General features: G+C 43.9%; 1 protein-coding gene across 2 annotated transcripts in view; it reads left to right on the forward strand.

The window, feature by feature from the left end:
• Positions 1-20,610, forward strand: part of ARFGEF2 (ADP ribosylation factor guanine nucleotide exchange factor 2) — a 113,221-nt gene that overhangs the window by 4,013 nt on the left and 88,598 nt on the right. For both annotated transcript variants that reach the window (XM_003904638.5, XM_009215954.4), the window contains exons 2-3: positions 13,147-13,177; positions 13,812-13,935. In XM_003904638.5, coding sequence (XP_003904687.1) covers positions 13,147-13,177; positions 13,812-13,935 — 155 coding nt within the window. The remainder of the gene's footprint in view (positions 1-13,146; positions 13,178-13,811; positions 13,936-20,610) is intronic.

Genomic DNA, 20,610 nt, shown 5'->3' on the forward strand with positions numbered 1-20,610 from the left:
GAGCCTAGGAGGTGGAGGTTGCAGTAAGCTGAGATCATGCCATTGCACTCCAGCCAAGGCAACAGAGTGAGACCCTCACACAAAAGTGCTAAGTAATGGCTAAGTGCTCTATAATTACTAGTTGTCATTATTTTCCGCCATTATCAAGAACATGTAAAAAGAATAGTAAACATACATATTTTCATATGAAATTGAGTGACTTTTAAAGATCACATGTCATATTATATCTGTGTGATATCTACTATGTACTAAGCATTTCTGAGTTCCAGAGACAGTAACATGGGCTTTTCATGCAATTTAGTTCTCATATTATCATCATTCCCACTGAGCCCCAGAGAAGTTAAGTTGGCCAGGGTAACTCAGTAAGTGATGGAACCAGGGTATAAACACAGGCAATCTGGCTCCATAGTCCAAGATCTTAACTGTTAACTACCATGTTTTCTTGCTTCTCCTTATGAAAGTTCTTATGTATAAAATACTCATGGAATCTTTAAAACAATCAGTATACCGCAGTGGAGTTTCAGGAAAGAGACCGTATGTTCTATAGCTGAATTTTGAGATATATTTGAAAGCTTTGAGTCAAAAAGATAACAGCTCTTTTCTTCAGGTTTTTACTGCATATATGCTCGGTTTACTTTAATTAGGGGCTAATGGAAAGAAGGAAATGAGAGTAAAGAGCTGATTTCACATAAGCTTCATTTGAGTTATTCAGTTTTTCTTTTCTTTCTTTTTTTTTTTTTTTTTTTTTTTTGAGACAGGATCTTGCTCTCTGACCCAGGCTGGGGTGCAGTGGTGGGGTGCGATCTCAACTCACTGCAACCTCTCCATCCCTGGCTCAGGTGATCCTCCCATTGCAGCCTCCCAAGTAGCTAGGACTACAGGGACACACCACCCACCCGGCTAATTTTTCTATTTTTAGTAGAGATGGGGTTTCTCTGTTGCCTAGGCTGGAGTTAATCAGTTTTTCTAATTGATGATCTCTCTTCATCAGCAGTAAACTCCCTCTTATTAATTCTGGAGTTGTGACCTGTTATTAATTCTGGATTGTGATTCATTTCTTTGGGTACAGCAGGCAATGGGAGACCAAGGCTAAGGAAGAGAGCAGCTTGCCCGTATCCACACAGCTGGTGGGGAAACGTAGCTGCAGCACATGATGTAGCTTCACATAGATCATAACATCCATTCTTAGATTTGCTCCTCCGTTTAATATATGGGATTTAGGATGCAGATGGGTCATTGGTGACCTTAACTTAAGCTGTTTTGGTGCTGTGATGGAGGTGAAAACCAGACTGGCATGGGTCGAGGCCTGGGAGGTGAGGAAACAGATGGTGAGCATAGACAGCTCTCCCAGAGTTTGGTTGTGTTGTAAAGAGGAGGAAGGAGTGGCTCCTGGGCGTTGTTTGTTTATTTAAAGGTAGAAAAGACTTTAACTTTAAATATTGTTAAGGGATCCAGTTAAGGAAGTATATTCCTAAATCTTAGTTGTATATGGATGTGTATAAAACATACAAATGGGCATTTATCATATGGACATCTGTGTATTCAGAAAAACCATTCTCATCATGAGGATTACTGTGAAATTTGAAAAATAAAAAAAATCTCTAAATTGACATAACATGGCCAGGCACGGTGGCTCACACCTGTAATCCCAGCACTTTGGGAGGTTGAGGCGGGCGGATCACGTGAGGCCAGGAGTTCAAGACCAGCCTGACCAAAATGGCAAAACCCCATCTCTACTAAAAATACAAAAATTAGCTGGGCGTGGTGGCGCGCACCTGTAATCCCAGCTACTCGGGAGGTTGAGGCAGGAAAATCACTTGAACCCGGGAGGTGGAGGTTGCAGTGAGCCGAGATGGCACCACTGCACTCCAGCCTGGGCAACAGAGCAAGACTCCGTCTCAAAAAAAAAATAATAATAAATAAATAAATAAATTGACATAATAAGACTTTAAATTGAAATGAAGAAAAAAGCCTTTAATTTTAGCAAATTCTAGTGTTTTGATTACACATTTTGTTTACAAGTGCTGTGTATCATAAAAATTTTGCGAAATAACAGTACTCAGGACCGTGGAAGATTACTTTTTGTTGGAAACCACTGTGGATTCTTCAGGAAGAGGTTATCTGTCTAGAAGCGGCATCAAAAAACTGGATTGTTGTTGATTATTTAAAAGCATTTGTATGTAGGATTGGCAGAGAGTTGATTGAGAGTTTGAAACTTTGATTTGCTTATTGATAGTCCAGTGATCCCTCTTTGGGCAGCAGTTTTCCAGGGTGGTAAAGATAATAATACTTTCGTCACAGAATTATTGCAAAGGTTAAATGAACTGTTCAGTAAGTAACTGGCACAGTACCTGGCACCTAATAGATGACCTGCTGAAATTCAGAGGCATTGGTGTTGCAATCTTTTCAAATTTAATTTAATTTAATTTTTTTGAGACAGAGTTTTGCTCTGTCACCCAGGCTGGAGTGCAGTGGCAAGATCTTGGCTCACTGCAAGCTCCGCCTCCCGAGTTCACACCATTCTCCTGCCTCAGCCTCCTGAGTAACTGGGACCACAGGTGCCCGCCACAACACCCGGCTGATTTTTTGTATTTTTAGTAGAGACGGGGTTTCACTGTGTTAGCCAGGATGGTTTCCATCTCCTGACCTTGTGATCCGCCCGCCTCAGCCTCCCAAAGTGCTGGGATTACAGGCGTGAGCCACTGTGCCCAGCCAGTGTTGCAATCTTTAAAGGAAAAGGAATTGAATGCTTGCCTTTCTCTGCTTCCCCTATTAGTTGGTTTATAGACCTTTTTGCAAGTCTCCAGCATGAGAGAAGCAGTGGTTGGATAGAATGAATTTAGAGCTCTATCCTGTACTTGTAAATCTCAGGGGAGAGTCTGCAAGCAGTGCTAGGGAAAACAGTAAGACCATTCTTCATGAAAAACAGTGAACTTGTGAAAATGTGTACTTAATCAGCAAGAACATGGAGTGTCCTATATAAATAGCTCAGAGCTGTGTTTAGCTCTCGCCAGTTTCACCAGGCTTAGGGGGCCTGCCAGGAAAATACTTGACTTTCTTTCGAGCAAGGTTATCCTAGAAAAAATAGTTTTGCATTTGCTGATTCATTTCTGAAACCTTCCAGTGGGAAGCTCATTTCTGTTTAGGGTCTTGGGTGTAAATAAGCCTTCTGGCTTGATATTTTATTAGTTTTATACCTTTGTGAGAACAGCCTTGTTGTGCTAGGACACAAAATTCTTAAGTTTTCCTTCCGTCCTAGGGAGTGGTCAGTGTATATTTGTTGTTCTGAATATAGTCCTTTTGCCTGTTGACTAAACCAGGCCCAACATTTATTCTGAAGATATTTATTTGGATATCACCCCTGATGTCATAATGTAGAGGGATCAAAACAAACAAGGACCCTGTTCTGAAGGAGTTCGCAGTTGAATGGGGGAGATGGGCGTTATTCAGAGGATACGCCCTCTGGGTCATAATAACAACCCAAGAAGTACTGAAGGAGAGATACCTGGTTCTGCAAGGGCAGTTAACAGAGGGGTGAGGGAAGACTTCCCTGAGGAAGTCTCACTCATCAGTCATTGAGAATTAAGTAGTTGGGGGTGGGAGGCATTTCAGCAGAGGGAACAGCCTGAGTGAAGGCTCTATGGCAGAGAGGAACACAGCTGTTGGGGACACTGAAAGAGGCCAGTGTGTGGTTGGAACATTACTTGAGCAGAGAGTGGAGATGGAGTGAGAGATGTAGGCCAAGACCCCAACATGCGAGGCCTGGAGGTCATGGCTAGGAGTTTGATTTTTTAGGTCAGTAGCAGTGAGATGACACGGAGGAGTTTTATTTTTATAATTAATTAATTAATTAATTAATTTTTTGAGATGGAGTCTCGCTTTGTCGCCCAAGCTGGAGTGCAGTGGTGCGATCTTGGCTCACTGCAAGCTCTGCCTTCCGGGTTCACACCATTCTCGTGCCTCAGCCTCCTGAGTAGCTGGGACTACAGGCGCCCGCCACCACGCCCAGGTAATTTTTTATATTTTTAGTAGAGATAGGGTGTCACCATGTTAACCAGGATGGTCTCCATCTCCTGACCTCGTGATTCGCCCGCCTCGGCCTCCCAAAGTGCTGGGATTACAGGCATGAGCCACCGTGCCCGGCTGACACTGAAGAGTTTTAAACCAGAAAGCAGGTGTTAGGATGACCAGGTGTGTTATTTTGGAACGATCATTTGGACCACTGTGTTCAGAACATCTTAGGGGAAGACCAGAGGGATTGCCAAGGAACCAATGAAGAGACCATCTTAGTCAATTTTGTGCTGCTGTAATAGAATGCTACTCACTGGGCGATTTATAAAGAACAGAAGTTTATTTGGCTCACAGTCCGAGAGCATGGCACTAGCATCTAGCTAGGGTCATCCTATGGCGGAAGGCGAGAGAGGAAATGGGGCTTGAACTCATCCTTTTATCAGAAGCCCACTCGTGCAGTAACATATTAGTCCACTCATGAGGGCAGAGCCCTTGTAACCTAATCACTTCTTAAAGGCTCCACTCTTATACCATCACAGTGGCAATTAATTTGCAGCAGAGTTTTAGTGGGGACATTCAAACCATTGCAGGCAGTTACCATTGTTTAGTTGAGAGATATTTGTGGCCTGGACTAGTGGTGACAATAGAAGTAGAGCAAAGAAAATGAATTTCCAACCTGGTTAGAAGATGAAGCCAACAAAACCTTGTGATGGAGCGAGTAAGAGCATGGGAAAGAGGATTGATAAGCTTGACTCCCCGATTGCTGACTCACCCAGCTGGGTGGATGCTGCCTCTTTTTAAGATGGGAATGAACGGATACATAGTATGTCAAGGGTGATAAATACTATGAAAAAAGACTAGAAAGATCCATCAGAGTAAAGTGAGAGAAAAAGCAGGTAAGGAGATACAGGGCGACAAGGGGGTGGCAGTATTAGGTGGTGAGGAAGTCTCGTGAAGAGGACATCGGAGCAGGGATCTGAAGAAAGTGAGGTGGTGAGCCATGGAGATGTCTAGGGGGAGGGAGGGCATTCCCAGGAGCAGGAATAGCTCCTGCAAAGGCCCTGGGACAGAAATGTGCTTGGTGTGTTCGAGCAAGTAGGCCAGGGCCAGGGTGGTAGAAGGCGAGAGCAGAGGTATAGCAGGGGCCAGATCACGTAGACGTTTGGAGGCCAAGATTTAGAGTTTAAATTTTACGTGGAGTGGGATGGAAAGCTACTGGAGCATTTTGAGCAAAGGAGTGATGTGATCTGAATTACATTTTGAGGGCATCCTTCTGGCTGCTGTTAAGAAAAGCTGTAGGGTGGAAGGGAGGATAATTGCTGAAGCATTGAGACCAGTTACAAGACCATTTTGATGGCCCAGGTGGGAGATAACGGTTGCTTGGTCTAGGATGATGGTGGTGGCCTAGTGTGGTAAGAAGGGATCATCACTGTTCAATCAGGTTCTAGATATTATGGATAGTGTGAAGTTCCTGAGAAGGCAGATAAGGATGGGATATGACAGAGGTGGAGGGGTTGGACACCCACTCCCTTATAGCAGGAGAGAGCAGAGAGCAGGCCAGAAGTAGGTCAGATTGTAGGTTTGCTAACAGCAAGCTGAGGGAGTCTCCTTGTGCCCACTTCTAATTTCTGAGTGAAGTAGGAGGCCACTCCATTGGATGTGAGTAAAGAGGATGGCAGCGGAACAGTGATGATTGGGAGGGGAGAGATGGGCCGTTGAGGGTGGAGAAATGTGCAGTAGCCATCGTGGAGAGTGAGAGGTGACCAAATTACTGGGTGGCATTTCAGGTTTCATTCGTGATGGGTAACTGGGGCTCTGTAGGCCTGCCAACCTGCCCTGTTGTCAGAGGTCTGCTTAGGCGGAGACAGGTGAAAAGGGAACACTAGTACAATCTAAGTTTGGGATTTTGCCACAAGTTAAGACTAAAGGTCAGAGAGCATCCAGGCTGTTGATTGCGTGTCATCTGATAATAGCCCTGCTAATGGATCTACCCTGGAAAATGAGGAAAAAGGAAAGCCAAGAGGTTGGCCATCTCAAGATTTGACAGGCCAGAGATAGGTTCTACTGGGAGCAGTTGAGAGGGTCAGCTGGAAGGAGAGAAGAGGAAGGAGCTGAAAGTGCCCCAGTAATATATGGGGACAAGAGTCAGTGTGACCAGCCTCACGAGGCTGGCTTGGAGTGGAGGAGGACGTGGCAGGTGACTGGGAGCTGAAGGAATTGAGGGGCAGCATTGGTTTCTGTAGGGGGAAGCCTGCGACAGACAGATGTCTGAGGAGGGTTGAAGGGTTACTGTGGGATCTGGGGGCACTGGCCACTGATGGGATTGTTGGGCAGTGCTGGATTTGAGGTTGGTGATGGTCATTGTTGGACTTGCCTTGGGAGTGGAAGAGAGAATGCAAGCCGGTGTCAGAGGTGCTGATGAATGGAGGTGTGTGACCCGAGCGGTAACATCCAGAAAGGATTTCCCACAAAGACAGCGTGGCTTTTCAGCTGCAGCTGCCCCACCCTGCTCCAGTCTCCCTCATTTCCAGCCTGGAAATTGTTGCTAATTGCCCCATTGGCAGTTGGGAAAGCAATACCTGTTAAGATGTGGAGCAATAAAGTGGAGCAGGTTTGCTGTGCCCTATACGCCTCTTCCTGCACCATCCTCCTCCTCCTGTCATCGTTGAGTGGCTCAGGAGTGCTGGCCCTCCAACAGACTGCCTGGGCATGGATCCTGACTTCAGAGTAGCACTTCTGGCTGTGATGTGGGCAGGTGGCTTAACCTCCCTGTGCTCAGATTCCTCACCTGTAAAACGGTTGTGGATGATTAGAGTGTTCCTGCCTCCCTGGGTTGTGGTGAGGACTGAATGAGCACCTGCCACTAGGAGGCAATCAGTGAGTCAGCTATCATCATCATCATCATTAGGGTTCCACTCATTTTCCTTTTCCCTTGGCTTTACTTGATCCCATGGATGGCACTAGAGATTTTGCTTTAATATTGACTTCTTTTAAAATAAGAGCAAGAGAACTGACATTTATTGACCACCTGCCGTGTGCCAGCCGCCGCCTTAGTCACCGCCAAGACTTCTCTCATGGCGGTGTTAAGAGAATTATCTGCACTCTCGGTGCCTAGTTATGGTTTCTGGGGCATGTGGGGCTGGTTTTTTTTTAATCACTCCCATTTTTTAGAGTAGGAAATCAAGATTCAGGGAAGTTGGCTGGGTGCGGCGGCTCATGCCTATAATCTCAGCACTTTGGAAAGCCAAGGCGGGTGGGTCACCTGGGGTCAGGAGTTCAAGACCTGCCTGGCCAACATGGCAAAAACTTGTCTCTACTAAAAATATAAAAACTAACCGGGCATGGTGGCGCGTGCCTGTAGTCCCAACTGTTTGGGAGGTTGAGGCACGAGAATTGCTTGAACCCAGGAGGTGGAGGTTGCAGTGAGCCAAGATGGTGCCACTGCACTCCAGCCTGGGCGACAGAGTGAGACTTCATTTAAAAAAAAAAAAAGATTCACGGAAGTTTAATAACCCACCTGGCATCATTCAGCTAATAGATGTCCATGCCAGGACTTGAACCCAGCTCTGTCTCACACCTGTATCTTTTCTTTCTGCCACATCAGGCTGTGCCATGCTATCTGTGAGGCACCTGCCACACACACTTTTTCCCTGTTCCTTTTTCTCCCTCCTTTTTTTTTTTAAATTATTTATTACACTTTTAAGTTCTAGGATACGTGTACAGAACATGGAGGTTTGTTACATAGGTATACATGTGCCATGGTGGTTTGCTGCACCCATCAACCCATCATCTAGGTTTTCAGCCCAGCATGCATTTGGTATTTGTCCTAATGTTCTCCCTCCCCTTGCCTCCCAACCCTCAACAGGCCCCAGTGTGTGATGTTCCCCTCCCTGTTTCCATGTGATCTCATTGTTCAACTTTCACTTATGAGTGAGAACATGCGGTGTTTGGTTTTCTGTTCCTATGTTAGTTTGCTGAGAATGATGGCTTCCAGCTTCATCCATGTTTCTGCAAAGGACATGAACTCATTTTTTTATGGTTGCATAGTATTCCATGGTGTATATGTGCCACATTTTCTTTATCCAGTCTATCATTAATGGGCATTCGGGTTGGTTCCAAGTCTTTGCTATTGTGAATAGTGCTGCAGTAAACATACATGTGCATGTGTCTTTATAGTAGAATGATTTATAATCCTTTGGGTATATACCCAGTAATGGGACGGCTGGGTCAAATGGTATTCCTGGTTCTAGATCCTTGAGGAATCACCACACTGTCTTCCACAATGGTTGAACTAATTTACACGCCCACTAACAGTGTAAAAGCGTTTCTATTTCTCCACATCCTCTCCAGCATCTGTTGTTTCCTGACTTGTTAATGATCTCCATTCTAACTGGCCTGAGATGGTATCTCATTGTGGTTTTGATTTGCATTTCTCTCTCTTTTTTTTTTTTTTTTTGAGACGGAGTTTCCCTCTTGTTGCTCAGGCTGGAGTGCATTGGCACAATCTCAGTTCACTGCACCCTCCGCCTCCAGGGTTCAAGTGATTCTCCTGCCTCAGCCTCCTGAGTAGCTGGGACTACAGGCATGCACCACCATGCCCGGCTAATTTTTTTTGTATTTTTACTAGAGACGGGGGTTTCTCCATGTTGGCCAGGCTGGTCTCGAACTCCCGACCTCAGGTGATCTGCCTGCCTCGGCCTCCCAAAGTGCTGGGATTGGAGGCATGAGTCACCACATCGGGCCTTGATTTGCATTTCTCTAATGACCAGAGATGATGAGCTTTTTTCCATATGTTTTTTGGCCACATAAATGTCTTCTTTTGAGAAGTGTCTGTTCATATCCTTTGCCCACTTTTTGATGGGATTGTTCCTCTTTTAATGGAAAAAAAAAAAGATTGCATTATCCAAATATATCAAGAACCCAACTTTTAGGTTGGGCTATATGAGACTACTGCTATTTGAGCATTTCCAGCCTGGGTGAGAGGATAAGACTCTGTCTCCAAAACAAAAACAAAAACAAAAGGTGCCGGTGTGCTTCAGACTGTGCCTTCTCTCCACCTGCACAGTCTCTGTCCTGCTCCAAGCCTCCATTGCTGCTAGCCTGGATTATTAGCAGTAACCTCCTGACTGGTTTCCCTGCTTCTGTCCTGGCTACCTTCCTTTTTATCCTCACAGCAGTCAGAGTGATCTGTCCGAGGAAAAGTTGAGTCAGGCCACCCTCTCCCAGCCCCTCCATGGGCTTCTTCCCATCCCTTACAAAGATGCTGTTATCATCTGGGCCCCTACTGGGCCTAGTGGAGAAGACTTTTCAAGAGTGTCTTTCTTTCTTTCTCCCTCTCTCTTTTTTTTTTTTTTTTTTTTTTTAAGATGGAATCTAAGTCTTTTTACCATGTTGCTCAGGTTGGTCTGAGCTCCTGAGCTTAAACTGATCTGTCCGCCTCAGTCTCCTAAAGTGCTGGGATTACAGGCATGAGCCACGGGGACTGGCCTCAAGATTTTTTTTTCTTCAACAAAGAGTAGTTTAGAAAGCGCAACAATTCCTAATTCTTGTGGGAGTACTTAAGGGTAAATTTAGAAAACTAAAGAAAATCTGTGAACATAGGATTTGCAACTGAAGTTTCTTAGGTTTCTGCAGTTACTCTTCCAGGTAGCAACTCTTTCCTGGTCACAGGAGAGGGCTGCTCTCTTTGGTCCCTGTGCCCTGCACTGCTGCTGCTGCCAGTCCTGTCAACCCTTGCTCATTCCCATTCCAAAACCGGGTTTTACCTTTGCTGTGGTCATGCCAGGCTGGAAAAGGGGTTTGGGAGATTTCAGAAGGCTTGTAAACTAGCTTTCCCAGCTGGACGGGTTCACAGAGTAGTAAAACACCAGTGTTTTGAACCATGGTTGTAGCATTCATGGTTGGTATCAGTGCTAGGAAAACCACACATTTAAACTCTTCTGCGTTGATAGTTTACAGAGTAATTCGATATGCTTATTTGAGAGTCAAGGTATCCAGGAGAACACAGACTCTGGAGCCTGATTTTCTGGGTTTAAGTCCAATCTCCAGTACTTAATAACTTGTAACCTCTGTGGATCTTGATTTTCATCTATAAAATTTATAATGGAGTTTGGCCTTGAACTTCAGTCCTCTGGCTCTTTAGTTCTTTGTTCTTTGGCTGGACAACATTTTGCTTATAGAAAACTTGATGCTTTGTCCTCATAGCACTGGTCACAGTCCTTAAAAGCCACTTTTATCCCCTGCAGGTACTTTTCTGCAGCCACTGAAGCACTCTCTCCTCGGCTCTTCTCCATCCCTTAAAGCAGAATTGGCAAACTGGTAACTTCAGAGCTAGGCAGCTTGCAAACCAGTCTTATTTAAGCCATAATATTTTTTAAATGTATTTTTTATTGATACATATAGCTGTACATATTTTTTAAGTGCATTGATAATTAGATGCTTTCTTATAGTCAAATCGGGGTAACTGGGATATTCATCACTTTAAATATTCATTTTTTCTTTACATTAGGAATATTTGAATTATTCTTTCCTAGCTATTTTGAAATGTACAGTTGGTTAATGTTAACTGTAGTCATCATACTGATCTATCGAACACCAGATCTTATTTTTTCTATTTAATATAATTTTAAAACAATTGAAGGTGTTTGAATTGCAATCAGAGCTTTCACTTAAAATCTGGATTTCGACCTCTGGAAAAATCAGAACAATTAGCACCTGTGGGCTCAGGGACTCTAAAGATTCCAGTCAGCTGGAACTGAGGAGCTGCCGCACCCCTTCCTGTACTGGGTGGAGAGAGGGTCCTGTCTTTCTTTGATCTTACACCCACCATGTTTTTTCTTGACATTTCCCGCCTGGCCTCCATGGGCCTTTGTAGTTGGTGTAACTTTTGTGTTTGGTTTGTTTTATGCTTTTTTTTTTTTTTTTTTTTTTTGAGACACAGTCTCGCTGTGTCGCCCAGGCTGGAGTGCAGTGGCACCATCTCGGCTCACTGCAATTACTGCTTCCCAGGTTCAAGGGATTCTCCTGCCTCAGCCTTCTGAGTAGCTGGGATTACAGGTGTGTGGCACCACGCCCGGCTAATTTTTGTATTTTTAGTAGAGATGGGGTTTCACCATGTTGGTCAGGATGGTCTCAAACTTCTGACCTCGTGATCTGCCCGCCTCGGCCTCCCAAAATGCTGGGATTACAGATGTGAGCCACTGCGCCTGGCCTATAGTGGCATTTCAAAACAGATTGTTTTAGAGCTCACAGGCCAGCACCAACTCTAGCAAAGACCTCATTGCTTCAGATAGGTTTAGGACTTAAACTTGACTCTAACAAGGTAACAGTGATTGGAAGGAAAACTTACATTTGAGTCTGGGCAGGAGCACCCAGCTTGCATGTCACAGAGTGATATATCTTGTCACCCAAGCAGAGCCTTAGCATTATAGATACGGGTTTCTAAAAGCTGATAGCGTGGCTGCCAGCCTCACGGGCTGGATCTCCCACAACTTCATGGGCCTCTGCTAGTGGAAGCTGGATCATTTCCTTTGTGAATTCTTTTCCCTGAGGGGCAAGATCCATGCCACACAGCTCTCTGACCCTGTGTGTCACAACCCTTATGGTCCATGAGCAAAATGGTTGCTATTAGTTATTTAGGCGTTTCTCTTCTGTTTTCTTATGTGTGTAATGAGATATACAAAGTCAGGCTTGAAGGTTAGAAATTGCTACTTCCAGTGAGTCAGTTTACTTGGTTTTCACGTCTTCAAGTTGAGTCTAGAATGGAGTTATCTAAGAAAAGGAAATTTGCAACCTTCAGTACTATGTCCTGGGGTTGCTAGGATAACTAGTGCCATATCCACACTACTGGCTCTCTAGAGATTGTGTAAAGGAGGGTGGACTTTTGGAGATGATCTGAATACATGGTATTGAGAACAAACCTTCCCATGTCTGATTTGATAGTACGTGGGTTTGTGGGTCTAACATGTAGAAATACATTCAACTGAGTGGATGTAGGGGGAATTCTGTGTATTTAGACAGTGTTTTGTTGTTTTAATGGCACAAAACCTTGTTTTCCTGGAAATAAGACTATCTCTGAGATTGTGATTTCTGAAAAATGACGCTATTCCTGTAACCCTGCCAGTGTAGTTGTAACCTCTGTGGTTAAGATTTTAAAATTAATTTTAATTCAAAAAAATTACATGTGCCTTACTTAGCACAATGTGAATGTACTTAATGCCATTCAACTGTAAACTTAAAAGATGGTTAAGATGGTAAATTGTAGGTTATGTATATTTTATTATAATTGTTTTTAGAAGTGCTGATTAAGAAGAAGTATATATGCTTATCATAGAAAATGTCATAGTAGTAGGTCCCACTACTTAGACAACTTTCAGTATTTTATGCGTTTCAATACTTTGTTGTATCGGTTTCCGGTGTGCTGTGCATATTTGCACACAGTTGAGAGGTTGTGATATTACCATGGTATTGTGTCAGCTAACTGTCATGAACATGCATTCTGCAGAACAGGAAACAGGTAAGAACATGGGCTGTAGAGCCAAAAAGCCTCAGTTCAAATTCTGGCTCCCTAGTTCTTGATGTGCAACAGTAGCCAAGTTACCTAACCCTACTGTGCCTTGGTTTCCTCATCAGAATCATTGCTTCTCATCGAGAGCAGTTTTGCTCATGAGACACTTGGCAATGTCTAGAGACGTTTTTGGTTTTCAAGATGGCAGAGGGATCAGGTGTGCTTCTGGTATCCAGTGAGTGGAGGGCCCGGATGCTCCTAAACATCCTAGAGTGCACAGGGCAGCCTCATAACAAAGAATTCTTCGTCCCCAAATGTCAGTGGTGCCAAGGCTGAGAAACCCTGCTCTAAATGAGATGGATATTATAATAGTATGGACCTCATGGGATTGTTGTAAGGGCTAAGTGAGCTAAAACACATACTCACAGTAATGCCTAGCCAGTCACTCCATGTAAGTGTTAGCTATTATTATTGCTGTTACAATTATGTCTTTCACTTCATATCAGCATTTTTGTATTTAAACATCTCATTAACATTCTTTTCAGTGGTCTCCAGATATATTTTAGTAAAGTTTTCCTTTACATAAATGTTACATGTTCCTAATGTGTTTTTTCTTCCTTCCTTACCAGATGAAATTAAAGCAGAAATAGAAAAGCAGAGGTAAGCTATAGCACTACCTCCTTGCTGAGATATGGCGTGAAGGGAGTAGGTAGCAACTCGGGGAGCCCCTTTCTCTGCTTGTTTTCTCATATTTCTAATCCTCAGGGGTGGCACACACTCTGCAAGCATGGTGCTAGGCACACAGCACAACTCTGTATATATTTTAACTGATGCTTGGTTCACAGGCTACTGCCTCAGTATTTGTATACTTGGAGGGAAGGATCAAGATTGAGGTAATGCTGTTGTATCTTTTCTTGACAGAAGAGGCAAAGCCCTTGTCTCTTGTATGGCATGCTTCCTTAGGCATGAGGACAGCTTGCTCCATGAGTGGCTCCTCCTGATCTTCATAGTAAGGAAGCCGGTTAGTCACATTTCAGAAGTATAGCTCTGGTGTGGCTGCCACCAGGATTCAGTCCAGGATGTTGTTAATTCAGCATGCCAATCAGAGAACTTGCTCTCTGCATGTGGCACTTTAGTGGTGTTTTTCCTAATATATGTGTTCAACTTTTAATGTCTAGCCCCAGGATATTGTTTGCAGGCACTTTTAATTAAATGGTTGCAGGTGGAATGGGAAGTTAGAGTAAGGTATAGAAAATTCATTTCTCCTCCCGACCCTCTCTTGCTTTTCTCCTAGGCTTGGCACTGCTGCACCACCAAAGGCAAACTTCATTGAAGCTGACAAGTATTTTCTTCCATTCGAGCTAGCTTGCCAGTCCAAGTCCCCACGGGTAGTCAGCACATCCCTCGACTGCTTGCAGGTACCGTGTTTCAACTTTGTGTTGTCAAGGGGGTTCTCTCCAAGCCACAGTTGGTCCTTACACAGAACTATGCTGGGGACCACCCTGGCACTCAGTGCTCTCAGAGGCGATACAGAAAGGAGCAGTTTGATGTATTCTTTTTGGAGATCTCATGAGGGAGGGAAAAGAGAAAGGTGTGAGCTCTTCAGCTAAAACTAGAATTGTTTCCCCTAGAAATATCTTATTTGTTCATGCCTTGTGTATGTTTTTCTAAATGAAACTTTTAGCATTAATTGAAATATTTGATACACATGGGCACAAAATGCATTTTTATACAGCCTCTGTCTTATTTTTTCCATTTTGTAGAGATGCAGTCTTGCTATGTTGCCCAGGCTGGTCTTAAACTTCTGGCCTCAAGCAATCCTACTGCCTTGGCTTCCCAAAGTGCTGGGATTACAGGCATGAGCCACTGCACCTGGCTCAACCTCTTTTCTTTTCTTCTCTTTTCTTTTCCTCCCTTTCCCTTTCCCTTTCCCTTTCCTTCCTTTTCCTTTCTTTTTGAGTTTTGCTCTTGTTGCCCAGGCTGGAGTGCAGTGGCGTGATCTCAGCTCACTGCAATGTCCACCTCCCGGGTTCAAGGGATTCTCCTGCCTCAGCCTCCCGAGTAGCTGGGATTACGTGCACCCACCACCATGCCTGGCTAATGTTTTGTATTTTTATTACAGATGGGGTTTCACCATTTTGGTCAAGTTGGTCTCAAAAGACTCTTTCTTAATGGCATTAAAATTCATATCAAATAGAAAAATAGAGACAGTCGAATCTATTGTTTTTGGTAGTTATGTGCTATAAAGTCACTTCCCATACTGAATTAGCAAACATTGAATCTTTGTTTCTAGAGGAACTACAGGGTTAGGTTCCTGCAAGCCTTTAGTCTTCATGTGGTTCTTTTTAAAGAGACTATCTAATATCTATTGTCGATGCATTAACATTGAACTCAGGGGCCACAGTGCTATAATGCATGCCTGAACAAAGCTTATCTAACACACATAATTTCTCCATGAGGCACATCACTACCTTCTTGCTGTTAGGAACACTGGAAAGCATATCAGCACACACTTGGGGTCCATTGTAAATAGCAGAATCACCAACAAGAAGCACCAAAATGCAAAAAACACAGCACTAAATACACCACTTAAAAGGTACTTGTTTGCAGTAGGAGAATGAAACAAGGAGGCATAGTGTTGCCTTGTTTGACCTCAGCTGGGAACATGAACATCAAGTGATTTCAAATTTTTTACTGCTCTGCGCATGTCTACAAATGACCAAAAAAGCCCCAGAAGTATTGATTTGGGCTTAGAAATAGATTTTAGTGAGTAGGTGCATTTGCAAGTATTGCTGCAAATAATGAGAACTGACTGTATTTAGAGCCACAGGTAACTTTGTTGCAAATTACCTTTTACTGAAGAAGAAGCAAGGGTAGAGAAGTTAAGGTGACTTGTCCAGTAATATACAGGTAATACGAGAAACAGGACTATAACTTGGGTTTCTTAATTCCTGGCCCATCATTCTTGTACTTTTGCTCAAGACCTACTCCTTAGGTTTCTGATTACCCCAAGGAACATTTATTCTCTTTATTGTTTATTTCGAGTCAGGGTCTCACTCTGTTGCCCAGGCTGTAGTGCAGTGCCTTGATCATAGCTCACTAGAGCCTCTAACTCCCGGGCTCAAACAATCCTCCTGCCTCAGCCTCCCAAGTAGTTGGGATTATAGACATGAACCACCACACCTGGCTCAAAGAACATTTATTCTTGACCTCAGTGGGCAGTCCACATCAATGAATAAAGTTTAGTAAATTTTAAAAATATGTTGAAGTGATCCACAGTTTGCCAGCACTTTCTAGAACAGGAATGGTGACCAGATTCTGTATTCTGATTGCTGTGTAGAAGAGGTGTCTGAAGGCTCATCCAGCTTTCTTGAGAAAGAGTGCTGTGATTGATTGATTTTATCTACCAAGGCACAGGACTGCAAAGTGGCAGTGGGCATGAAACGTTTTTGGCATCTCTGGTCTAATATTTACTCTATTAATCTCTCTTCTTTGTTATGTGTACTTGAGAATTGATGAGAATTTCTTCACAGAAGCAACTCTTCCAAATGCAAAACCATTTTGTTATTCGATGTAATTCTGTACAGATTGTCCTATGTGAGACATACAGTGAGCCAAGAATTGTTAAATGGCAGGCTTCAGTCCTACTTCTATCCTAAAATTATTTTTTGCTGTGAATGTGTTCTGAGGAAATTTGGCAGAAGTTGAATTTTAGTTCTCTTCCCATGTTAAGGTTTTCTTTTGAAAGGAGTGCTGATAATTAATGTAATTGACATTCTAAGAACAGTGGCTGACATGCATTGAGCTCTTAGCCTGTGGGCCCTGCATGCTTCATCCACTGTACTGTGTATAGACCCCTTGACAGCCCTCTGAGGTACTTAACTCTTGTCCTCATTTTAGAATCAAAGAAACCAAGGCTTAGGGAATGAAGTGACCAGCCTAGTCCAAGGTAGGCTGGAGTGCAGTGGCGCGACCGTAGCTCACTGCAACGTCAAGCGATTCTCCCACCTCAGCCTCTCAAGTAGCTGGGACCATAGGCATGCACAACCACACCCAGATAATTTTCTTTTTATGTTTTTTGTAGAGACAGGGTTTCACCAAGTTGCCTAGGTTGGTCTCGGAACTCCTGAGCTCAAGTGATCCTCCCGCCTAGGCCTCCCAAAGTTTGGGGATTACAGACGTGAGCCACTGTGTCCAGCGGGTTTCTAGGACTTCTTGACTCTGTGTCTGTGTTCTTAACCAGGGGTCATCAGCTTTGGGCCATGAGCCAAATTTGGCCTACTGTCTGCTTCTGCAAATAAAGTTTTATTGGAACACAACTGTCTTAGTCTGCTTGGGTTGGTGTAACAGAATATCATAGACTGGATTTCTTCAACAACAGACATTTATTTGTTACAGTTTTAAAAGCTGGGCAGTATAAGATCAAGGTACTGGCTGATTTGGTTCCAGGTGAGGGTACCCTCTTTCTGGCTGCAGACAGCTGTGTTCTCTTGTGTCATGGAGACAGAGCTAGGTCTCTGGTTTCTTCTTACAGGGCACTAATCCTGTCATGAGGGCCCTACCCTCATGACTGCATCTAAGCCTGATTATTTCCCAAAGACCCAGTCTCCTAATACCATCACATTGCAGGGTTAAGGCTTCAACATACGAATTTTAGGGGGACGCAAACTCTCAGTCCGTAACAACAGCTATGCCTATCGTTTATTATCTGTGGCTGCCTTCCTTCTACTGTGACCTAGCGGAGTAGCTGTAATGGAGACCAAATGACCTCCAGAGCCTAAACATTTAGTATGTGGCCCTTTATGGAAAAAGGTTGCCGCTCTTAACTGGCCCCTGCTCTTAACTGTAACCGTGTGGTTCTGGTCTGTTTAATAATAGAAATTGTTTGTTTCTGGAACTCCTTGTATCTGTGTATGATTTCAAATGGAAACACTGACACCCTGCCTTATTTCAGCCCACTGCAAATCTTTAGTCTTATGGGGTATGGTTATCTCTCTTTTTAGTATGGAAGTTCTGGTTGGGTGCAGTGGCTCACGCCTGTAATCCTAGCACCTTGAGGCAGGAGGATCACTTGAGGCCAGTTATTTGAGAACAGCCTGTACAACATAGTGAGACCCCATCTCTACAAAGTAAAGTAAAAATAAAAAGTTAACTGGGCTGCGCGGTGCACACCTTTAGTCCTCTTACTCAGAAGGTAGAGGCAGGAGAATTGCTTGGGCCCAGGAGGTTGAGGCTGCAGTGAGCCATGATGGTAACACCTAACTCCAGCCTGAGTGACAAAGCAGGACCCTGTCTCTTAAAAAAAAGAAAAAGAAAAAAACACACACAGAAAGGAATGGAAGTTCTCTGAGATGTAATAGGTATACTAGAATTTCTTTGTTTAGTATACAAAATGAATCATCCTTTTTATGACATGAGAAAGTGACTCGGTGCTCCCTGGGCTACTGAATGGAAAAAATGTGCTTCCCCTTGGTGGCTGCCCTTGCCAAGCCTGTTTGACTGGCTTTTCCCAGTGTGGGTAAGGTAACCTCTGTCTTGGAAGTAGAGGGGCAATACCTGGGGGTAAAGTTTGGTTTGGGCAGAATTGAAACCAGCTGCAGATACATCCGTGCTGTGCCCTGCCATTCTTTGAGCTTGGCGCAGCAGTAGGAGTGGCAGAGGTGCTTTTGGGATTGATTTGCCATAAGCACAGTTAACCCAGGCTCCCTCTCCACTGGGAGAAGCCTGGAGACTTCCCCTGTGTCTTGCTTCTACCAAGTGATAAAGATTCTGTCTTCCCTTCCTCCAACATTTGGTCTGCTACACACTTCCCCACAGTCAGGGCTAAGTGTACAGAGGGTTAAGGTCAGTCATGTCTAAGCTAGTAAGTGGTCTCCAAGTTTTTCTGGTAATATATCAATTTTATATGTGTGTGTATATATATATATATATATATATTTTTTTTTTTTTTTTTTTTTTTTGAGAGAGGGTCTCAGGTTTCATTCTGTCAGGCTGGAGTGCAGTGGCATGATCAGGCTCACTGTAAGCCCTACTTCCCCAAGCTCAGGTGATCCTCCCACCTCAACTTCCCGGGTAGCTGGGACCACATGCTAATTTTTCTATTTTTTGTAAAGGCAAGGTTTTGCCATGTTGTCCAGACTGGTCCTGAACTCCTGAGCTTAAGCCTACCTCGGCTTCCCAAGGTGTTAGGATTACAGGTGTGAGCCACTGTGCCCAGTCAGTTTTCCTTTTTTTTTTTTTTTTTAGAGACAGGGTCTCACTCTGTTGCCCAGACTAGAGTGCAGTGGCTTGATCATAGGTCACTGCAGCCTCAAACTCCTGGACTCATGCTGTCCTCCCACCTCAGCCTCCGGAGTAGCTGGGACTACAGGTATGTGCCACCAGAGCCAGCTAGTTATTTTTTTTACTTTTTGTAGAGACCTGGGTCTCACTTTGTTGCCCAGGCTGGTCTTGAACTCCCGGCCTCAAGTGAATAATAAAACCATTTTTGAGGATATCCTCCCAATATATTCATATTTCTTTAATTTAAAATTATAGGTTAGGGCCGGGTGCGGTAGCTCACTCCTGTAATCCCAGCAGTTTGGAAGGCCGAGACGGGTGGATTGCCTGAGCTCAGAAGTTCAGGTCCAGCCTGGGCAACATGGTGAGACCCTGTCTCTGCTAAAAATACTAAAAATTAGCTGGGTGTGGTAGCACGCACCTATAAGCCCAGCTACTCGGGAGGCTGAGGCAGGAGAATCACTTGAACCCAGGAGGTGGAGGTTGCAGTGAGCCAGGATTGTGCCACTGCACTCTGCCTCCAAAAAATAAAGTTAAGTTATGGGTTGGGCGTGATGGTTCACACCTATAATCTCAGTGCTTTGGGAGGCCAAAGTGTAAGGATTGCTTGAGCCCAGGAGTTTGAGACCAGCTTGAACAACATAGTGAGACCTCATTTCTACAAAAAAACTCTTTATTTACACATGTTACTGTTATTAAAGTATATATCTGGCCAGGCGCAGTGGTTCATGCCTCTAATCCCAGCACTTTGGGAGGCCGAGGCAGGCGAATTGCCTGAGCTCAGGAGTTAAAGACCAGCCTGGGCAACATGGGGAAACCCCGCCTCTACTAAAAATACAAAAAATTAGCCAGGCATAGTGGCATGCGCCTGTGGTTCCAACTACTCAGGAGGCTGAGGTGGGAGGATCACTTGAGCCTGGGAGGCAGAGGTTACAGTGAGCAGAGATCATGCCACTGCACTCCAGCCTGGGTGACAGAATGAGACCCCATCTCAAAATAAATAAGTAAATAAAGTACATATATTGTAAAGCATGCAAAAATATATCTCTGCAAAGGACAATTAGAAAAATATAAATAAAATTCTAACATTTTCTTTTTACATCCCAGTGAAGGCTACAGGAAACCATTAATCTAAGCTGCCCTGTTTATGCCACAAACATTATCTTTTAGCTCTCATTTTCAGAAAACTTTAGATTTTTTAAATGCACATCGAAAAATCAATTTTTTAATTATATAAGTTGTACATGACTACATTTTCTGTTAAAAAGTTTTTAGAACTTTACAGATAAAATGAAGTTCCTTGGGCCACCAGCCCCAAACCCAATTGCCTGTTTAAGTGTATAATTTTCTCTTCTCTTCTCTCTTCTTTTTTTTTTTTTTTCAATAAATGATATCACTTTTACAAGTTTCTCTGCAGCTTTTTACATTCAACACTATTATTAGGCTCTAGCTATATTGCTCCATGTGGATCTAGTGCATTTCTTTTGACTGGCATATGGTGTGTCATGCCACCATTTCATCTATCGCTCCCGTGTATGGAGGCATTCACACACAGGGTTACAGTGAACATCTCTGTGCAAGCCTCCTTGGAGACTTGCCTCAGTTTCTGTGGTCAGAGGTGACTCTTTGGATTCCTATCACTGAGGCAAAATAAATAGAACCAACTTCAGAAGAGAGTGGCCGGGCGCGGTGGCTCAAGCCTGTAATCCCAGCACTTTGGGAGGCCGAGACGGGCGGATCACGAGGTCAGGAGATCGAGACCATCCCAACATGGGCTAACATGGTGAAACCCCGTCTCCACTAAAAAATACAAA

The sequence above is a fragment of the Papio anubis genome, chromosome 16 (assembly GCF_008728515.1).
Source record: "Papio anubis isolate 15944 chromosome 16, Panubis1.0, whole genome shotgun sequence".
Classification (NCBI taxonomy): Eukaryota; Metazoa; Chordata; class Mammalia; order Primates; family Cercopithecidae; genus Papio; species Papio anubis.